At 41.5% G+C, this 20,822-nt stretch overlaps 1 protein-coding gene across 1 annotated transcript; it reads right to left on the bottom strand.

The window, feature by feature from the left end:
• Nucleotides 1–352: 352 nt before the first annotated feature.
• On the bottom strand, nt 353–15,619 carry LOC115270908 (uncharacterized). The gene is made up of 4 exons (XM_029880245.2): nt 15,367–15,619; nt 2,287–2,856; nt 1,910–2,217; nt 353–1,743 (listed from the first exon to the last, which is right to left on the bottom strand). The coding sequence occupies exons 1-4, from the start codon at nt 15,617–15,619 to the stop codon at nt 1,264–1,266; spliced, it is 1,611 nt and encodes a 536-aa protein (XP_029736105.2). The 3' UTR covers nt 353–1,263.
• Nucleotides 15,620–20,822: the final 5,203 nt, after the last annotated feature.

The following is a 20,822-nucleotide window of genomic DNA, read 5'->3' as shown; positions in this document are numbered from 1 at the left end:
ATCTACATTACGGTCCGTTTATTGTGTTGGTTTATTAGGGTGGTTCATTACAGCACTGATTTGCGTTGCGTAATGAACCATTACAGCACTGTTTTCAGTTTTGATGAACTTCTTCATGCTGTCTGGACGCAGGTTTGAAAATTTGTGACAAGTGCACAGCATAACCTGCTATGATCACACTTTCTTAAACATGGCTCTGAACATCAGTGTGGAGTTTGATGAAAAAGTTTTGTTTAAAAATATCCTCAAGTCTTGCCTCAAGTAGTAATTTATGAAATTGCAAAAAACGTCATCGTAATTATCCAACTCGGCAATCCTCGTTGGATAAATGTACGACTCGTGCTGTAAAAATCCTCATTCTGCACCTTGTTGCGTAAACTACTATTACCTATTTGGCTAAGAGATGCCAGCATTTGGTACGCGTGATATCAATTTTATCGAATCAAATTAACAATTTAAAAAAGTGTTTCGTTTTGGGTGCTGAAAAACTGTTGGGGGCAAAACGCACCTTGAGGTGGGGCAATACGACCTCTGGCATTTTCCGCTTTGAATTCTAATGAGATACCAGGCGGCTCCATTTTACTACTTACGGCAGCAAATGAAAGGAGTAGGAGGCGGATGGTAGTTATACTAGGTTGATTCCATATAATCAGCGCGCAATTGCTTAAATTGCGTGCGCTTCAAATTAGATAATCTTTCCAAATGTGGAAAATCATCGTTTTCCACGCTTGTCATTCGAATATTCTTTGCATTCTTGAGCTTGTCCGGCTCAGTTTTACGTCTAGTTTGCTTGAATCGAATGGAACTTCACTTATATAATGAAATAGCGTGAGGGCGTTTTGCCCTGGGGGTGCGCATTACCCCAGGTTACCCTATATGGTCCACTGGCATTATTATCAATTCGGTCGAAATCGGACCGAAAATCCAAGTCGCGAAAATCTATTTATCTACCAAACCATGCGTCGGACATAACGGCGCGATAACGTCACGCATAGTGCGGTGTATTGCGCCTCGGATGCACAAATCAAATTGATAATTGATTATAGTAATCCTATACTCCCACCCAAATCCATCCTATTCGAAACTACGGCAGTAATTCCCGTATGATACTAGAAGTAAAAATGTAATTGTAAAGTGTAATTAAAATAATGCGATGTATCACATCCTTTATTTCATCGAATAGTAGTCAAACATAGGCGCGTTGAACCTAAAACGTAACAGCATGGTCAATAATAATAAAAAAAAAACGATGGAAATCTGAATTCAGTTGGCAGGTTGCGATTGAATTATCTCGCGAATGGTAGGCTCGATCAGGTCCTTGTTCAATTTAACTTTCAGTACGTGTTCAATAGTGTCACCAGCTAGACGATTTCGCAGGTTTGTGAATATTCTGTTGTACGCAGAGAAATCTCGTTCAACAGCTGCTTGCGTAGAAGCTGCGGCGTAAACAACTTTGGCTAGTTTCCACAGTCGTTCCTCGTGAACTCTTTGCGCATACCAGTAATGGATTATGTTAAATTGCTCCGCAGGGTTGACGCGGTCTTGGCATTGTATTTGCAGCAATTTTTCTTCCAGTGAAGTAGGTTTCGATGAGCGAGTAGAAGTGCCTTCCCCAAACAACTGCGTGAAATAATCGTTGATGTCAAACGAGTTGTTCGATACCGCTGTGTCCTGGTTATCATCTACAGTGCTGGTTTCAGGCCTGTTAACGTTGATGTTGTTCCACAATTTGACGAGATATTTCTGTAAAATTAGGAAACATTTTTTTTTTGGTAAATTTTTTTGTTTTATAAAACAAAACGTTTCAGCAGAGCCATGTTTACAGAAAACGAACCTATTTCCATGGCGTCCTTGATAACATGGTTCCGCTCAGAAGTCAAACGAGTGAACACGTGCATTGGTTACTTACCACGATTTCTGCCTTTTCCTCGCGCTTGAACAGCTCAGATCCACTATACATGAACCGAGGATCCATGTATAAAGCGGCCCTGTAGGCGATGGGTTCCATCAGAGTTTTTTGTCTCTTGTCCATCGACAGCAGTATGTTATCTCTGAATCGATTTGACTTCAACGCTTTCACTTGACCGTACGCCTTCAGCCACTCCAAATGGAACTGGCTTATTGGGCATTCCTCTTGCTGTGATATTAACGATGCTAAGTACAGCGGGTAGAAAGCTTCGCGATATTCTTCCATGAATTGCCAGCAGTGTGAAAGGTCTGCAACAAAATTTACAAAAAAGGTAAAAAAAAATCTCTAAGCAAACTATGAAAAAAAAAGTAGCTTACCAAGCTCATCATACTGCAAACCGATATTAGAGTAGAATTCCTTGTACTTCAAGAGCACGTATATCATCATATACACAGCATTCCATCTGGTCTTGTTTGGCGAGTTCGGTATCGGGGTCTTAGAGAACTTGAATGCTTGCTTGTATTTTCCTTTTCGGCACATTTTCACAATTTTTATAATATGCTTGAGCGATTCATCGTTCTCTTCGGATTCCCGAGTCACGTCGTTCACCACAAGGTTTATGGTGTGCGCTCCGCAGCGTATGCAGTCGACTTTATGCTCACTTAACGTTTGTTGGTATTCCTCGGTGATTTTCTCGCAGTGGAAAAATGCGTTGTCGTCTTCTGCATTTTCATCTGAATTATCCTGTACATCAGGGCTGCTTTCGCTATCATCCGGATCTTTACATGCGGTTTCGCCCAGAAGATCGACAGATTTGACAACATTTCTTCCATTATCTACCGTAACGGAGTATATTTGCCAGCGCTTTATACCAAATTTGTCCAGCAGCTCTTCAACCTTTTCTTTCAGATATTGAGCGGTATGTTTCTCGTACAGCTCAATGATTCCTATAATGAAATGAAAATTAAAAAAATGTAGTTCCTTAAAAAATGTAGCACAGTCAAGAGTAGTAACAAATAAGCCTTGGGGAAAACAGATATGATGCGCTAAGAAAACTTATGAAATTTGAGTCGAAGCCTAAGGAATTACAATTCGTGCTGATTGTTGTCAATGAAAGTTCACTCGAACTGAAAACATTTGTACAAAGGTTTTTTTTCAGCCGGATCGTTCAGCAGACCGGAAAGCTTTCTTGTAGGCCTTGCGAGTCGACCTGAAAGCCTCCGAACCAGCCGAACGTCGTCTGTTACAACTCTTTCTACATTGTTTCCTGAGCTTCGCTAGATCAGAGTTCCACCAACGGGTTCCTCTTGTAGTCTTCACAGACCGCAGAGGGCAAGCTTCTTCAAAAGTTTCCATGATGAAAGTCGTTGTTGTATTAACTGCATCATCTAACTCACTTGTAGTGCCAATGGATGGTGAGTATCCATGGAATTTGTCCGCAATTAAATCAATAAAGAGATCCCACTTGGTTGACCGGGGATTCCTGAAACGCAAAGTTTGCGAAGTAACATTCAGATGTAACGATCGTCAGATAAAAATTCTTCACATGACACATGCCCATCGGGCAAGACTGCTCGATTTTCCACCGGTATCAGGCATCACTTCGGGAAAACCAGAGTGATCCATAGCAATATAGAGGAATTCTGAGCATCATTTTGATAACAGAGTTACTCTCGTTGTTACTGTCTTGCCCTTAGCACATGCCAATTAGTCAACTCGTGACTAATTCTACTAGAGCAAAGCGTTATGTCTAACACTTCCTTTCTATCAGACACCATGAAGGTTGGGCAGTTGTCTATGTTAAGTAATCCAAGATCTGTACTACTTAAGTACTCTATCATCTGGAGCCTCTCAAGTTAATGTCTGAGCTGTCCCAGATGATATGGTGAGCATTAGCATCACTGCCAACAATTAGCGGAAGGCCTTTTGAAGTACAGTATGCTATGACTTCCCAGGAAACCAATAAGCATTTGAATAAGCCGTATTTCTGTTTCTTTTTGTTGAACTCATTCTTGATTTTTATCATTCTTTATTTTTATACTTAGCCGGCAAGTGATATTTTGATTTGTTTTGCTGTGAGCTGCCGGGAATTGACGCGGATGCCCAAGTAGTTCGAAACCCTACTCGCCTAAATCATTTCACGTTCGTGAATGAACTGGAACCGCAAACGATCGAAGTTTGTCTCTGATGCGTTTTTTCTTTTTTAATTATAACGGCATTTGCAGAGTCATATTTGGTAAAATTCATAACATCATATCAAAAATGTATTCCTGAATGAAGATAAACTGTTTAACCGCTGACCTTCTAAGATATATATTTACTGATTTACTTGAATTTTTCTGGTTTATTAATTGGGTTGGGACACTCAGGAAATATTTCTAGGATTTTTCAAGAATGCCTTAAATTTGTAGTATACTTGGTCTTGGGCTGCAAAACGGTGAGAGCGTCCAACATAGCTGTGGTCCTCACAAGTCCCTAACTTCCACGGGTCAGTCGATGACAAAGACCGCGAGCTAAAAATTAGCTGGTAGCCTGGGCACCTTTTGGGCTTCTGGCTTCTGCTAGATTGAGGAGGTACGTCCAGAGGGTCTGGGCCTGGTGATTGGGGGGCTCGTGCTTCCCCCATCGACAAGTCAAGCATAATTTTTCAAATCGACGTATCTAACTTTTTCACTGATCTGAGTAAATTCATGGTCAATGTTGACGACCATTTCACTAAAATAGTTTTTAGTTTTGAAGTGTATAAAGTCACGTGGGTCTCTCGTGATGGACATACTGAAAACCATATCGGCATCAGTCGAAAATGGAGACGGAGCCTTGATGTCCGAACTAAACGCAGCGCCGATATCGCGTCTGATCATCACCTTCAAATCGGCGAGATCCGGCTCCCTATTGCCCGGATTCAATGGCAGAAGGAAATACTAGGACGACGATTCAACACACGGTGGCTAGAAGATCCAGTTCTGAAGAGATCGTTCGTTGACGAACTTGGAACCCGATTAGTGAATGTTCCGGAAGGTGGCAGCATAGAAGAGCAGTGGACACCAGTGGAACCAGTAGAATGCCTTTATTGAAACTTTTTGTAGTTTCTACGTCCGACGAATCATCATCTCGGCATAAACCACCTAGGGTACGGCTCACGGGTGACCTCATCTGTGTCATCTATGAGGCACTCAAGAAATTGAAACAGCCATACGAAGCATGAAGTCCAACAAAGCCCCCGGGGTTGAGATTAGTCCATATTCTAAATCTGCATGTCAAACTGAGCCGAAATTCAAATTTTAATGAATTTTGGTACCCGGGAACCTGTTTAAAAAACAGTTTGAAGTTTGTATGGGAGCGATTTGTCGAATCACCCCTCGTCGCATTTTGTACTGGGCGGAGCTGTCAAGCAGTTGACCAGCTGTCAAAAGGTGATTTTGAAAAATCTCTTCGAAATCGATTTTAGGTACCAAAATAAAGTTCTAAAAATCTGACAAAAATTATGGTGGTTCTGAAAAAGATGCTCTTTCGTATAAAATCAAAAAATCAATACATTTTTCTTAATTTAAAAACCCAATTCTGTAATATCTGGGACACGAAGACTTTTCCGGCTGACTGGATGCAGGGCGTCTTACTGAAGGTTCCCAAAAAGGGGGATCTGACTGTGTGCAACAAGTGGCGTGGCACCATGCTACTATGTATTGTTCCCGAAGTTCTGTGTAAAGTTATCCTTAACCGGATACAGGAGAAACTAGACGCGACTCACCGGCGGCAGCAGACAGGATTCCGGAGTCACGCTCCGTATCATACTGGAGCAGGTTAACGAATTCCAAGAGTCCCTCTATGTGGTATTCATCGATTACGAAAAAGCTGTCGATCGCCTAAACCACGAAAAACTGTGGGGCGCCCTGAGACGCAAAGGAGTTCCGGATAAAATGGTCAATCTCATCGATACGCAGTACGGGGCTTTAACGAGACATACTGCATACCGACGTTTTGTCCAACCCCAGCCGGGTAGTTGCAAGTGTGAGGTAAGGATGTATACTAGCACCGCTACTGTTTGTCTTTGCAATCGACGAGATCATGATGGGACGGAGTTCTGACATACAGAGTAAGCTCACAGATCTAGCCGAACGCTCGTCTACAGTTGGTCTAACCATCAAAGTCAGCAAGACCAAATTGTTGGGTGTCACCACAAACAACCCCTCCAAGTTTGCTAGCTGGGCAAGCAGTGCACAATGGGTCCAGAGCCGTGTTTACGAAGACAAAAATGTTTGTGCCTAAACCTTAAGCTTTAGATACATGGTGTTTTTGGGAAACTTTCTTCTTATTTTTCGACTTTTTCTTATTTTTTTATTTAAACATTTTCGACATGGTTGCTTCGATCTATCTAACAAAGACTAGTTGAGTTTGCTGATATTGTTCCGCTTTCCATATGAAAATCTGTTTTTACTCAATATAATTTTATGTGTTGATTTTTTCGCAATACTTTGTTCTGGGCACTTTTATAGTAGCCAAAAACTCACAATTTTGTCGAAGACGCCAAGTTTGTATCTCAACGATTTTCAAAGTTACAACTGCTTTTCCATGAAAAAAAATCGTATTTTCAAAATTCAATAATAAGCTTTAAACAAAAAAGGTACCTACAGTTTTTTCACCATATATAGAATAGAGTACGATCTTTCCAATGCAACCGGGAGAATGAAAATCCATTTGCTCCTTTCTGAGATATGACTTATTGAAAAAAAGTGATTTTTTGAAAATAAAAAGAAAATCGCGTTAAGTACTGTTCCTTTGAATTCCACTAAGAATTCGCATCCTTTGACAGATACGTATTTCGACCTCAACTGTAAGGTCGTCTTCAGTGTCTTGTACTTGACTCGACTGAAGAGATCCATCGCATTCTACACGGTTTATACATCTTAGGTAAAAATAATAGGTAGAAAGAAAAATGCCAATATCTTTTTAACTACGCTAGTTGGAACTTTGAGCTCTTTGGAAAAAAAGATGCGTCGTTGATAGTTCTAGAAGTGGTCGGAACAAAGTATTTACGAGAAACGAACGAATTAAAAGTTATTTCAGGAAAACTGAAATTCATGGATCACCCTAACATGAATATTTAAAAAAAATATAAGTTAGGAACCATAAGAGATAGAATAATGGTTTCTTCGGCAAACTTGCTCCAAATAAGTTCTTTTACAATTTTGTAGAACATTTTGTGAACGTACATAAAACTATTTAAAAGCAGATGTTTGGATCAGCGAAACGAGAGGTACCACCCTAATTTCACAATAATGAGAAAAAGGTCAAAAAATAAGAAGAAAGTTTCCCAAAGACACCATGTATCTAAAACTTATGGGTTAGGCACAAACATTTTTGTCTTCGTAAACACGGCTCTGGACCCATTGTGCAGTGAAAAACCAGAGTGGCTGATGAAAGGGCCCTAAGCATCGATCCCATTCCGGTCTGATCGAGGCTTATCCGAGTCAGTCCGAATCAAGGACTCACGGCACGGCATGAGCAAGAACATGGTTATGATTGGAATAAAGTCGATGTCCTGGGGTCGACCAGGTCTTAGCACGGTACCAGCCCAGTGGATATACTGAAAGCTGTGGAATGTGTATCCCTTCCTAGTTTTCGGGCAGTTCCAGTTCGTCACAGGTTTGCATGAATGAATGCGAATGATTGAGGCTGGAGTTATTTAGGGAACCCAAAATCGCCATTCGAAGCACTGACGGGGCCCTCAACCGGGGCTAGCGCCTGGCCCCAACGCCAGGGCGGCCTGATGGCAACTTCTTCTACAAAAAGCCCAGTAGAATCTCCGTACACCACTGCATGGTATGATGATTTCTAGATGATCCCAGAAATTCGTTTAAAGTGGGATTGAATTGCCAGCTGCATTGACAGTTTGCTGTAGCAAATCAGATTTTCATCGCGAGTCTCGTATTCGAGCTTGTGTGGGTGCCATGGCAACATGCATTCGTTCACGCTTCCCACACAACCGAGCAAGAAGTGGTATTGCGGATAAATAAACTACTCTTTGCGTGGGAAAAGCTCAGTGCAGTACGCTCTTTTTTGCGGTTTCACTTTTTGGTAAAGCTAAGTTTCCTGTTGCCAAGTAGAGCGCTCTAGTAAAATTTCACATTTTTCCGTAAGTAATTTTGACATTTGTTTAACTGACAGCATTTTAACGAAACGATGCTGTAAGAAGGATGTGAAGAAAAGAGCACTAGGTTGTTTACGATTTGGACTAAGAGAAATTTCGTTCGTTTCCTCAGGAAATGTTATTGAAATTGAAATGTACTTTTTTGCGCGTGTTTGGGGAAAATAATTCAATTCAAAACTTTTGGGTGGGGTTCTGGGGAAAATCCAGATAGTGAGATTCCAACGGAGTTGTGAAGCTTTCCAAGGAAAATACTGATGAGAGACATTGCGCTGGGATTCTGAGGGAACTTCTAATGGTATTACAGAGTGAACTAATTTAGGGGTTCGGACTACGGTACACCGCGGTGGGAGGACTCTGGCGGCTACTTTATGAAGTTGTTGAAGAAATACTGGGACAAAGCTTCACGGGAAATTTTATGAAGATCCACGAAGGATTCTTCTGGCATTCCGTACAAAGGTTTTTTTCTGGGATTACGCAGAAAATCATTTTGAAATTCTTCCAGGTGTTCCACCGGAACATCCATCAGGAGTTCGCCGGGGATTCTCATAAAATGTATCTGAGATTTGCATTTTTTTTTCCAGGATTTAATAGCATGTGATCTTCTAGTCGTCCCTTCAGGGTGTTCTCCAGAGGTGTTTTCTAAGATTCTACTAGGAGTTTTTTCGAACTATCCTCCAATAATTTCAACCGGAATTTCTCTAGTATTTTTTTCCGGGGTTCACTCAGATATTTATTCGGAGATTCCTGCAGGAATTCCTTCCGGGATCATTCCAAGAGTTCCTTCTAGGATTTCTATAATAATGCATTCTAAGATTTCTCCAGGAGTTTATTTTTTTCTAAAATAGAACTATTTGGGATTCCTCTAGGTTTTCTCTGGGCGTTTCTTATATTAATCGTCAAGGAATTCCTTTTGTGATATCTCCAGGAATTGTTTATCAGATTTATCTGGGAAATCCTTCCTCCAGCAACTTCTTCCGGGATTCCTTCAGAAGCTCCTTCTAGATCTTCTCCAGGAGTATATTTGTGGGTTCATTTTATAGTTTCTTCTGGTATTTCTCCAGGATTTCCTTTTAAGATTACATCAGGAGTGGCATCACGGAGATTTCTCCAATAATTCCTCTGGAGATTCCTCCAGGTATCCATTCAGGAATTCCTCCGGAGATTCCTACTCCTCCGGAGATTTCTCCTGTAATTCCACCTGAGATTTCTCTAATAATTCCTCCAAAGATTCCTCCAGAAATTCCTCCGGAGATTCCTGCAGTATTTTTTTCGGAAATTTCTCGGGGAAATCCTTCCGGAGATTCCTCCAGAAATTGCTCCAAAAATTCCTCCGGAGACTCTTCCAGGAATTCCTCGGGAGGTTTCTTCGGAGATTCCTCCAGAAATTTCTCCCAGAATGTCTTCAGAAATTCCTCCGGAGATTCCTCCAGGAATTCTTCCGAGGATTCCTCCAAGAATTCCTCCAGGAATTTCTCCGAGGATTCTTCCAGGAATTCCTCCGAGAATTCCTCGGAAGAATCTCCAGGGGAATTCCTGAAGGAGTCTCCGGCGAAATTTTTGGAGGAACCTCCGGAGGAATTACAGTCCGGATTCGCTGGTTGGGTCACGACTGCGCCCCGATCTGCGAATCGTGTTCGTTCGTTGGGGCAACTGACAACTGATCAAAATGCTCTAGACACACGCAAGTGACGAGAAATACGTCACGGAACACTCACATACTTGCGTAAACGTTCTGTATACAGGAGCTGTGATGCGACGGCGGTCAGACGTCAAACTCGTTTTGACATCTATTTTGACACTGACAGTGCTTTTTAGTTGGGTTTTGCCCCAACCAGTGAACATTCAACCATCGAGTCAGCCCATCTAACGAGCTCTCAACGAACGAATCGTCACTGTATTGGAAAAATCTCAGAAGGAATTTCTGGAGATTTGCTCCAGAAGATCCTTTGGTGATTGCTCCGGGGAAGTCCTGCAGGAATTCCGGAAGAATTGCACGCAAATTTCAAAGGAACTCCTGGAAAATTTCCCGAAAACTTCCTGGTGGAATAATTGGTGAACTTCTGATGGAATTCCAAAGGTAATTTTAGATGAGGTCCTGGGAAACTCCTGAACGAATTTCTTGGAAACTCATTGGAGAGTTCCAAGAGAATTTCTGCAGGAATTTCTGCAGGGAAACTCCTGGCAAACACCTGAAGGAATAACGGGGAACTTTTGGAGGCATTACCGGGGAACTCCCACGAGAATATCCGGGAAACTCCGGAGGGATAATCTCTTGGAGGAAGAACTGGAGGAGAACTTCTGGATGAATTCCCGTGAACTCCTGGGGGACATTCTAGAGGAAATATCGGGGAACTCTTGAAAGAACTCTTTAAGGAATTTTCGAGAACTAGGAAACCTCAGATTTCTTTCGATAGAGCAAGACAGAGCAAGAACAATGCTGCAAATTCTTACATAATTCGTTTTTTCCAGGAAACAAACAATTCACCGAACTGAGTTGTTTTGAAATTAACCGCAGGAAATCTGCGTTCATTGTGTTTTATCGCAGCGGCATAATTGCGGATTATTTTAGTACATACCGCAGTGCTTCCTCATTCCGTTGCCGGCCCCATTGCGTTTTCCGCTTCAAATTGATGTTGTTTCTTGAGATCTTTCTTTGTCTACAGGCCTAAGGCCCCTGTGTACTAACAGCTTAATGCACACTGACGTCTTTGGTGCGAAAGAAGAAACAAAACAGAAAGACAAATGTCACTTTTACTCACGGAATAAGCTATTTTACGAGACGTTCTACCGGTGGGCCGCTCATTGTTATTGTTTACATTTGATGTTTTTGTTTTCACGAAAAGTAGCATAACATGTGGTGAGCGCCAATCAGATTTTTGCTGGCAGAGATGTTTTGGTTTCTAATGTGGCATGTATTAATCCCTCGTGCTGCATGGTGTCACTAGCAGATGAAAAAAACGTCCCTACGATCTATGATATTAATGATAGTGGGCGGATTGACGCATTTTTGCAGACAAATGAACCCCGTTTAATGGATGGGCCTGCATCACATGTTATGCTAGCGAAAATGTAAATAAATGGGCCCACCGGTTGGACTTCAAAGCTGGTAAACATTCAAAAAACAGCTGATTAGAAACGTCTCATAAAATGCCTTATAATACATCGACATATTATTCCGTACGGAAAATCAATGAGAGTATATTACAGGTGGGGAAGAAGAAGAGATAGCTATGTATTAGTAAGCAAAGAAAAATGTAAACACAAATAGTGACGTCACTATTTGACACGCGTTCTTATGGGAGCTCGCTTTGCTTGTAGTAGTGACATGTTTTGCACCAGACACGGATCTCACGCACACAAAGTATCTTCTTCCTCACCTCTATTAGACTCTCATTGACGGAAAATTAACAACATGACTGACAGCATCGCATGACAGTGCCATCTGTTGGCAAATCTTTCTGGCTGTAAATTACTTATCAACTGCGAACGCTTAAGTAATTTTGATTGCAAAAGTTTTACGTGACCATTACTTGTCCTATCTTTTTACACAGTACTTACCAGGTGGAAACTAGCCATAAAGAGATATTTTTCTCTTTGAAATCAAAGAGCGTTAAGGCACACTTATCTATGCCGCACTTTTTAAGGGCAAGAGCTTGGGCAAGAGCGAGAACTGTCCAACTCTGTATACACGTAAGTGAGTGAGGGTGATACTTTGTCTTTTGTTTTTGGCGCTAAAAGTACAAAAATCTCCCTTCAAAAAATTTATTTTCAAAAATTATTATTCCATATTTTTTAACTTCCCGCATAACAAAATACTGTTTGTGTTAATCTCCACACAGTATGTCTCCTTTACAACTTACTGTTACTGTACCGCGAACAGGTGTTTCTCTGTTGAAAATATGAAACTCAAAGCATCCGACCATAAAGAACGGTCTATGAAGACCATACCAAGTTGTAACAATTTGTCATATTGTGCAGAAATTATCGAACAATATGGTACCGAAAACTCAAGAGGCATGGTGGCAATGCAGTGTAACCTTTTCTCAAACGGTTTGCGATTTCATTTGCGCAACACACTTACACATGTGCATTTCACTGTATGCCACTTGAATTCAACAGTTTGTCAAATAGTAGCTTTTATTAGTATCTGTACCGATCGAACTTTGCAGTTTGCATTTAGAAGAAAAAAAAAACAAAATCTTTCGCCCGCGAGTTGATTGAACGACAAACTAAAAACTTGCCTCGGAAAATGGTTTGAAGCGCTTGGAGCGGTCTGGATGTAACAAGGGTAAGTTTTGCACGACTTATAAATTTAGTTTTTGTGCTATATTTCATCGGATACTAATTGTTTTGCAGGATGCCGAAACTTCAATTCAATTCCAGGAGCCTGATCCGGCCTGACTGTGCGAGGAGTCCCGCAAATGAAAGCAGCGAAAGATTCGCCCTGCTGGGCGCAGAAATTTAATGCTCCTTGCAATTGGCTTCTTTAGCGGTGTAGAGATAATTCCATATTCAGAATCTGCATGCAAAACTGAGCCGAAATCCAAATTTTCATGAATTTTGGTGCCCGGGAACCTATTTAAAAATCAGTTTGAAGTTTGTATGGGAGCGATTTGTCGTATCACCCCTCGTCGCATTTTGTACTGGGCGGAGCTGTCAAACAGTTGGCCAGCTGTCAAAAGGTGATTTCGAAAAATCTCTTCGGAAGCGATTTTAGATACCAAAATGAAGTTCTAGAAATCTGAAAAAAATCATGGTGGTTCAGAAAAATGTGCTCTTTCGTATAAAATCAAAAAATCATTACATTTTTCCTAATTTAAAAACCCAATTAAAAATGCACTCTCACCACAGTAATCTTCAGTTGTTCGAATCATAGCCGTAGGTATTAACGAGTCCAGCATAAGGGCGTTAGATTTGTTTAATAAAAAAAATATCCAATGAACGCACAAAAGCTTTTATTTTTTAACAGTTTAAATGTAGCCGAACCTTATATTATAAGCTTGACATACAATGGAAGACCATAAATCAATAGTAACCCATACAGTATTTGTTTTTCTTCTAGATTTATTGTTAAACTGTTCTATAACCATTTGTTATGCAGTGAATTGTCTGAAAAACTGGATAATATATTGACCATATCCTTTACTGTATTACGAAAAATTTGTTCGAGAAAAAGAGCGATTTTTTATGGTAACCTATCTTAACCGCCTATTCCACATACTGTTATTTGGCGGATAACCGTTTGTCAAACAGGCAAATCTGTACATGGAATGGTTAGCTTACTGTTATCTCCGATAGTCTGAGAAAAGGTTAAATGACAATTGCTAATGGTCATATACAGTATGAGAAACGTTGCATTTACAGTTTGTGGTTATGCGGGTTGATACACCGTCCTTGAATGAATACTAACAGAGTAAATCAGACATCACCGCAATAGGACGTTCCTTCCGCGAGTTATGCACGATCCTACGTATGTCACGGCATTTTTTATACATGAATATTCACTACATTTATCTTCTGGGCTTTAATCGTGAGTTACTTTTAAGATTCCACCAGGAATTCATTTATTCATAGTATTTTTATCAGGGGAATAAACGTGACCCCGTGTACGGTCTTGGGTAATGGAAGCAATAGAAATGCCGTGTTAACGTTTGAAATCAAACAATTTTTCATTTTAAGTCTGCTTTTCTGTAATGTTCACAAGTACAGATCAAACTCAATGACTTTAAAGAAATTTAAAAAAAAACTTTAGATATATGGGCTCAGTGTACCAGTTATGGCTATAGTACCTGAAATTGGCTAGGGTATCGCGCCACTTGGGCGGTGGCTTCTATATTCGTCTGTTCTCCACTATAATTCAATCAATTTTGAATCAATTGACTTGAAATGTTGTACACGGGTAGATACTATACCTATCTCACCGCATTCCAAAAATTGTACCAATTGGTTCAAACTTGACTGAGTTATAGCGGAAAACAGACGAAAATAGAAGCCACCGCTCAAGTGGCGCGATTCCCTAGTTGATATTCAACCTTTAAAGATGAAGCACAATTTGCTAAAATTGTTATAGAAATTAATCATTCTAACCATCAATGTACCAGTTATGGCTAAAGTGCCCCACACAATGCATACGTTTGCGTGTGCGTGACAGTAGTTTGACACATTTCCTATGGGAAAACTGTCAAAAAAACGCATACCTCGACGGAACGGACGCTATGTGTTCCAGGCTTAACCCCATAAGGAATGCATGCAAATAGTGCGAAGTGGAACCTAAATAATAAAATGTGTCCATAACTGATACAGGGTTCCTATCATTACTAAAAGTAGTTTTGGCGCAGTTTGTTTTTTTTTCCTGTAAATTATGGAAACTACACAAGCTTTTGACATATTGGAAAACATTCTTCGGCCTTCTTATTTTTGTAGAAATTGTTATCCTTAGGTAGTGCGATAACTGGTACAGGCACCCTAATATTATTGAGCTCTTACAGCCGCGCGTTTCGGTATAGGGCACTGCACTGTTTTGATTTTGTATGGGATTTTGACGTTTCGTGGCCTTGTTTACAAATTTTCTGTAAGAGTGAAAGAAAAGGAAAGCATTTCATGCAGTGCCCTATAGATTACTGCACGAATTTATTCTGGCCTGCTTACTCTCACACGAAATTTGACGTTTGAGCGGTGTCGGCACCTCTCAAACGTCAAATTTTCTGTAAAAGAAAACAGGCCAGCATGAATTTGTGCAGTGGACCATTCAGCATGACCTAAGGGTGACGGGTTCGATTCTTGTTCGATGCTGGAACTTTTCCGTAATGGGAATTTCAAAGACTTCCTTAGGCATCAGGAGAGATATACATATGCAAAACAATCATTGAGAAGCCTTTTAGTAACCTATGGTAGCTGAGAAGCAAGCTTTGTCCCAGTGGGTACGTTGCGCCAAGAAGGAAGAGATAGAATCTAATTAAAATTGACTTACCGAGAGATCTTCTCACAAGCTGCAGATCCTTGTAATATTGTACACTCACTGCCATGACGCTCCTGTTCATTTTCGAGGTGGTGTCTAACTTTAGACTAAGCATCGAATCCTTTGTTTCTTCGGAAATGAACCCGTCAATGACATTGCTCGCGTCCTTCACATAAGAAGCAATGTTTTGTTTATTTATCGTTAAATTAAGTGCACTGAGCAAAGGGTCCACAATATCCCTGATTCCCTCCCACTCCACTGCACTGAATGGTGCGTCGTGGCACGTTACAATTTTTATTAATCCTCCCACCACTTTCCGTTTTGATACCCGTGCCGTCACAACTTCTTCACCTTTTGGGCGCTTTTTCCCTCGCTCCGCGATCTTCTCTTCCGGGATCTGCTTTCCGAGTTTCAAAACATTGTAGCTCGCGGGATGTATGTTTTGGATGTGCCGCAGGCAGTTGGTCAGAATGAAGTTTTTTGGACGAAATTGGCAGTTCTCGCCCAAACCGCACTTGAGTCCGCCCGCTTCCGTTCGGAACACACTCCGCACTTTTTCGGATACATTTTCCTTGTTCTCGCGACCGACGATAGACGAATTCATTGCGCTTTGTTTACACTTTCTCGAACGACTTTAACCGGTGACCAAACCGCACTTGGTCCGCCCGCTTCCGTCCGGAACACACACCGCACCTTTTCCGATAAATTTTCCTTGTTCTCGCGACCGGCGACCGATTAATTCATTACGGTTTGTATGTACTTTCCAGAACGACTTATACCGGTGATCACTTCTACTTAGTCGAACCTGTCAGAACTTTTTGCAGAAACACTCGCGAGCATTTGAATAGGTACTATCCTCAAAAACAATTTTTGTTATCTTTTTCTACACAAAAAATTTAACAACGTCAATGTAATGATTTAGCTTAGTTATACAGTACATATCGAATTATCGAATTATATTTATATATTGTAACATAAAAATCCGAATTAGTAAGCAAAATTAACAAGAAAAAAACGGGATATTGAAAGACTGTCGCTTTTGTAGATATGACCTTTTGAAATGTTCGCAATGTAATGTTTGAAGTTGACAAGCACAGCACATGCGTCACGCGACAACACATAAGAATTAGAGTCCCTATAATTAGAGTCTGGCGGACTGTCACTTAAGACCGGAGCCAATCGAGCATGACGTCATAGTGTCCTCACCGATAAATGCTACACCGTGACGTCATGCTCGATTGGCTCCGATCGAAAGTGACAGTCCGCCAGACTCTAACTAGACTGACTCTAATAAGAATTAGAGAAATGCCTCTCTCTCTGGGTGGGGCATGTATGTCACATGATCGGATTTAATTTTGTTGCATATAGTTTAATGTCGCTTGCTCAAGAAACATGTCGTTGTGACGATACAACATTGTCGTGATTGAATCGCAAAGCAATTTATCATTATTGTGTAGTGGACGCAACAACGATAAAGATACATAATTTTTTGTCCCAACATTTAAAAGTAAGGATATTGTCATTATCATTTAAGTGTGTGCGATTTTGGATTCACTGGATGAGAGACATTGTGCTGGGATTCTGAGGGATCAGGTATCAGGTATCACGTTATCCTTCATTTGGGACATTTGTGCCATCGCCAAAATAATAGCTTATTTCATCATCTACCTGAGGGAAAAGGAAGGAAATAAGGATAAGGATGGGAATAAGGACAGGTAGGGAAATAGGAAAAGTACCCTGGAAGAGGATACTAACGCATAAGCGTACCACAATGGGTTCAAACAGCGCCCTGAAAAGGGCACTGTAATAACGCATAAAGTGAAAGAGAGCCTATAGCTCTTTACTACAGCGGGTTAAGAACAACAGAATATCCTGAATATTCAGGTCTCTGAAGTCAGCTTCACTTAATAAGTGTTTACCGAATACTCGGGAACGCAGTTGCGCAAAAACTGGACAGTTGCATATCAAATGATACGAAGATCCATAATTGGATTCACAGCTATCACATGCAAATGAATCAGCTTGCTGAATATTCGCCATGTGATAGCTGAGTCGGCAGTGGCCAGTCAATGCTCCGCACATAAGAGCAAAGATTTCGGCCTGAAGAACGGTTCAGTGTCTACCAAGTGAATAAGACTGATGCAGCCTTTGCTCACGAGAATAAAAACCAGCACCTGCTCGACCTTCGAGAAGGGAGCCATCAGTGTAACATACGATGCCGTCTGAAATACTTCTCTTCAGATATCCAGATGACCACTCTTCCCGGGAAGGAAATTTCGTGGAAGACGTCCTATATGGGAAATTACAAGCAATTGTAAGATCACTTGGAACAAGGACAATTTTGTCCCAATTCACCAAAAGTGGAAACAACGAGGTGTGTGTTGATTTGCGGTTCACAGGAGTTTCTTCTAGTAGACCGAGTACCCGTAGACGGTAAGTGCAAGAAAGTGCTTCTTGTTTGAGATGAATGTGTAGTGAAGCAACGTCCAAGAGAACTGCCGTGGGAGTTGAAGAGAACGCTCCAGACATCGCCATTAAGCACATCCTTTGGAGATGGCCTAACTTTGATTGAACCGTTCTCATTTCGCCCTCTTGCAACCACACTAGACATCCATAGGCCAATACTGGCCGAACAACAGTTGTGTAGATCCATTTGATATACTTGGGTTTTAGACCCCAAGTTGTACCAAAGGTTCGCCGGCATTGCCCGAAGGCCATACAAGCTTTCTTGATTCTGAACTCAATGTGAGTTGTCCAGAAAAGCTTGGAATCGATAATAACTCCAACGTACTTTACCTGTTCAGTCACATCGATTTCAGAATCAAAGAGACGCAAAGGTCGAACGCCATTACGGTTTTGCCTTTCCGTGAAAAGAACAATAGATGTTTTACTCGGATTAACCGAAAGGCCATATTGGCGACACCAACCCTCAACTACCTGAAGGGCGCTTTGCATCAGGTCGAAAAGGGTGGTGATACACATACCAATTAACCTTCCAGCACGCGCGCCATCAAACAACCGAAACTGCACCGCGCTCGCGCTGTATACGAAAAGCGAGGTTTTTTGGTAGTGTTGTACTTTTTACAACAGCGCGCGCGCTGAAGGGTTAACAATGCTAGGTAGTCGTCGGCAAAACCTTAAGTAGGAAAACCGCTATTATTGAGTTGCCTCAATAGCGTATCTGCTACGAGATTCCACAAAAGCGGTGATAAGACTCCCCCTTGGGGGCATCCACAATCACTTAATTTCCTAACCCCTGCTAGACGCAATGTCGAGAAGAGATATCGGTTTTTGAGCATTTGGTGAATCCAATTGGAAATCATTGGAGATATACCATGACCCCGTGCGGCTTCCAATATGGAATCGAAAGGCACGTTGTCAAAGGCACCCTCGATATCGAAGAAAACACCCGAACAGGATTGCTTTTCAACGAATGCCTTCTCGATATCGTAAACAACCTTGTGTAAAAGAGTCACAGTGGACTTACCAGATTGGTAGGCATGTTGGTTCACATGAAGAGGCACGTTGGCCAGATGAACGTCACGGATGTGATGATCGACAATGCGTTCTAAGCATTTCAGAAGAAAAGAGGTCAAACTGATAGGTCTGAAACTCTTTGCTTCTTCATACGATGCACGACCAACTTTTGGAATAAACTTCACAGTAATATCCCGCCAGGATTTGGGAATATACCCTGTAGCAAAACTGCAAACAAGTATTTTTTTTTTTTAAAACATGTTTAAAATGATCACATCCCCTCTGAAGCAAAAAGGATAAATTCCATCTGCCCCAGGAGATTTGAAAGGAGCAAAGATATTAAGTGCCAACTCAATCGATTCTATTGTAACAATACTGCGAACCGAAGCCAGGGAATCGTAAAGACATCAGGTTCATCCGAAAATGTAATATCCACACATGCAGGGAAGTGTGTGCTGAATAAGCATTCCAGAACTTCCTCATCAGAGGAAGTCAGATCGCCATTTGGCAAACGAAGTTCGTTCACTCGGAAATCCTTAGATTTCGCAAGGATTTTACTTAACCGACTGACTTCACTCAAACTGGAAACATTTGTACAAAGGTTTTTCCAGCCGGATCGTTCAGCAGACCGGAGAGCTTACCTGTAGGTCTTTCGAGCCAACCTGAAAGCCTCCGAACCAGCCGAACGTCGTCTGTTCCAACTCTTTCTACATTGTTTCCTGAGTTTCGCCAGATCAGAGTTCCACCAAGGGAACGTCCATAAATTACATCACGCTAAAATCGACCATTTTCAGCCCCCCTCCCCCCTATGTCACACTTTTTGTATGGGACCTCTGAAATTTTTGTATGAGCCGTCACACTTTGCTGAACCCCCCCATCCCCCCTCAAAGCGCGACGTAATTTATGGACGTTCCCCAAGGGGTTCCTCTTGTGATCTTCACAGACCGTAGAGGGCATGCTTCTTCAAAAGCTTCCATGATGAAGGACGTTGTAGTATCAACGGCATCATCTAAATCACTTGGAGTGTCAATGGATGGTGAGTATCCATGAAATTTGGCCGCAACCAAATCAGTTAAAAGATCCCAGTTTGATGACCGGGGATTTCTGAAACGCAATGTTTGCGAAGTAACATTTAAATGTTCAAAAAAGATGTAGCGATGGTCAGATAAAGATTCTTCATCTGACACATGCAAATTAATCAGCTCATGACTTATTCTACTAGAGCAAAGTGTTATGTCTAACACTTCCTCTCTAGCAGATACCATGAAGGTTGGGCGGTTGCCTATGTTAAGTAATGCAAGATCTGTACTACTTAAGTACTCCATCAAACTGGAGCCTCTCAAGTTAATGTCTGAGCTGCCCCAGATGATATGGTGAGCATTAGCATCACTGCCAACAATTAGTGGAAGGCCTTTTGAAGTACAGTATGCGATGACTTATTTGAAAGCATCCGTTGGGGATGGTTCATCATGCGGTAAGTAAACTGAACAATAGACGTATTTCCTGTTGAGGTTTCCAACAGATACATCAATTGTAATAGCACATACATCTCTGGTGGTTGGTTCAGAGATGAGTGTAGCAACTATTGCGTCGTTGACAAGCACACAGGCTCGAGGCATGACACGCGAGTTTGCCATTTCATGTTTACTGAAAGTAGCAAACACCGGGTTCACAAGGTTTCCTAGATAGAAATTCCCCTTGCGGAAGTAAGGTTCTTGGACCAAGGCCACTTGGGCTGAACCATTTTGCAGAAGTCTGCAAAGACTGATTGTTGCTGTTTTTTCATGCTGAAGATTGATCTGAGCTATCCTAACCGTAGCCACTACCTAAACTAGGCAAGATTAAACTCTTCGCAACAACAGCACAACAAAGAACAGCAGCAACAAAACCAGATCGGTATCGGTTGGAAAACGCCAAAGGCGAGGATACACAGAATACACTGTGTAAATCGCATAATGCGAAACCATATAGGTGAAAATTTAAACTAATTAACAACATCTTCATAATCCCGCCCTTATTTAGCCTCAAGTGAGACTGAAGAAGGCCAGCCGATTGTCTCGGAGAAACACAAGGTCCACTGAACCATTGCTCCGGTTAGCGCAGTAAGGGTAAGATACTGTGGAGGGCGCCCTGTTACTCCACAGGCTCCGTTTGCGGTTAGGTTTTTATTAGACCCCCCTAGCCATTCATTCCCAGGCACGGTAAGCATGAAGCCGCATCACACCATGAATTAGGGGTCACCTGGTGGTGGACTCTTACCACCGGAACAGGCAGTCCGTAGTGTTATTCTTAGCCAATTGAGACAATCGCTACCGACACTACACAGCTAT

This window comes from Aedes albopictus, chromosome 2 (assembly GCF_035046485.1).
Source record: "Aedes albopictus strain Foshan chromosome 2, AalbF5, whole genome shotgun sequence".
NCBI lineage: Eukaryota > Metazoa > Arthropoda > Insecta > Diptera > Culicidae > Aedes > Aedes albopictus.
Note: the sequence above shows the minus strand (reverse complement) of the source record. Positions and strands in the feature narration are given on the sequence as shown.

Coding starts and splice junctions, on each gene's coding strand:
- LOC115270908 (XM_029880245.2), bottom strand. CDS start 15,619: ATGAATTCGTCTATCGTCGGTCGCGAGAACAAGGAAAATGTATCCGAA. Junction 2,857..15,366: donor AGGGAAAAAGCGCCCAAAAG/GTGAAGAAGTTG, acceptor ATTTCATTATAG/GAATCATTGAGCTGTACGAG. Junction 1,744..1,909: donor AGGAAAAGGCAGAAATCGTG/GTAAGTAACCAA, acceptor CTAATTTTACAG/AAATATCTCGTCAAATTGTG.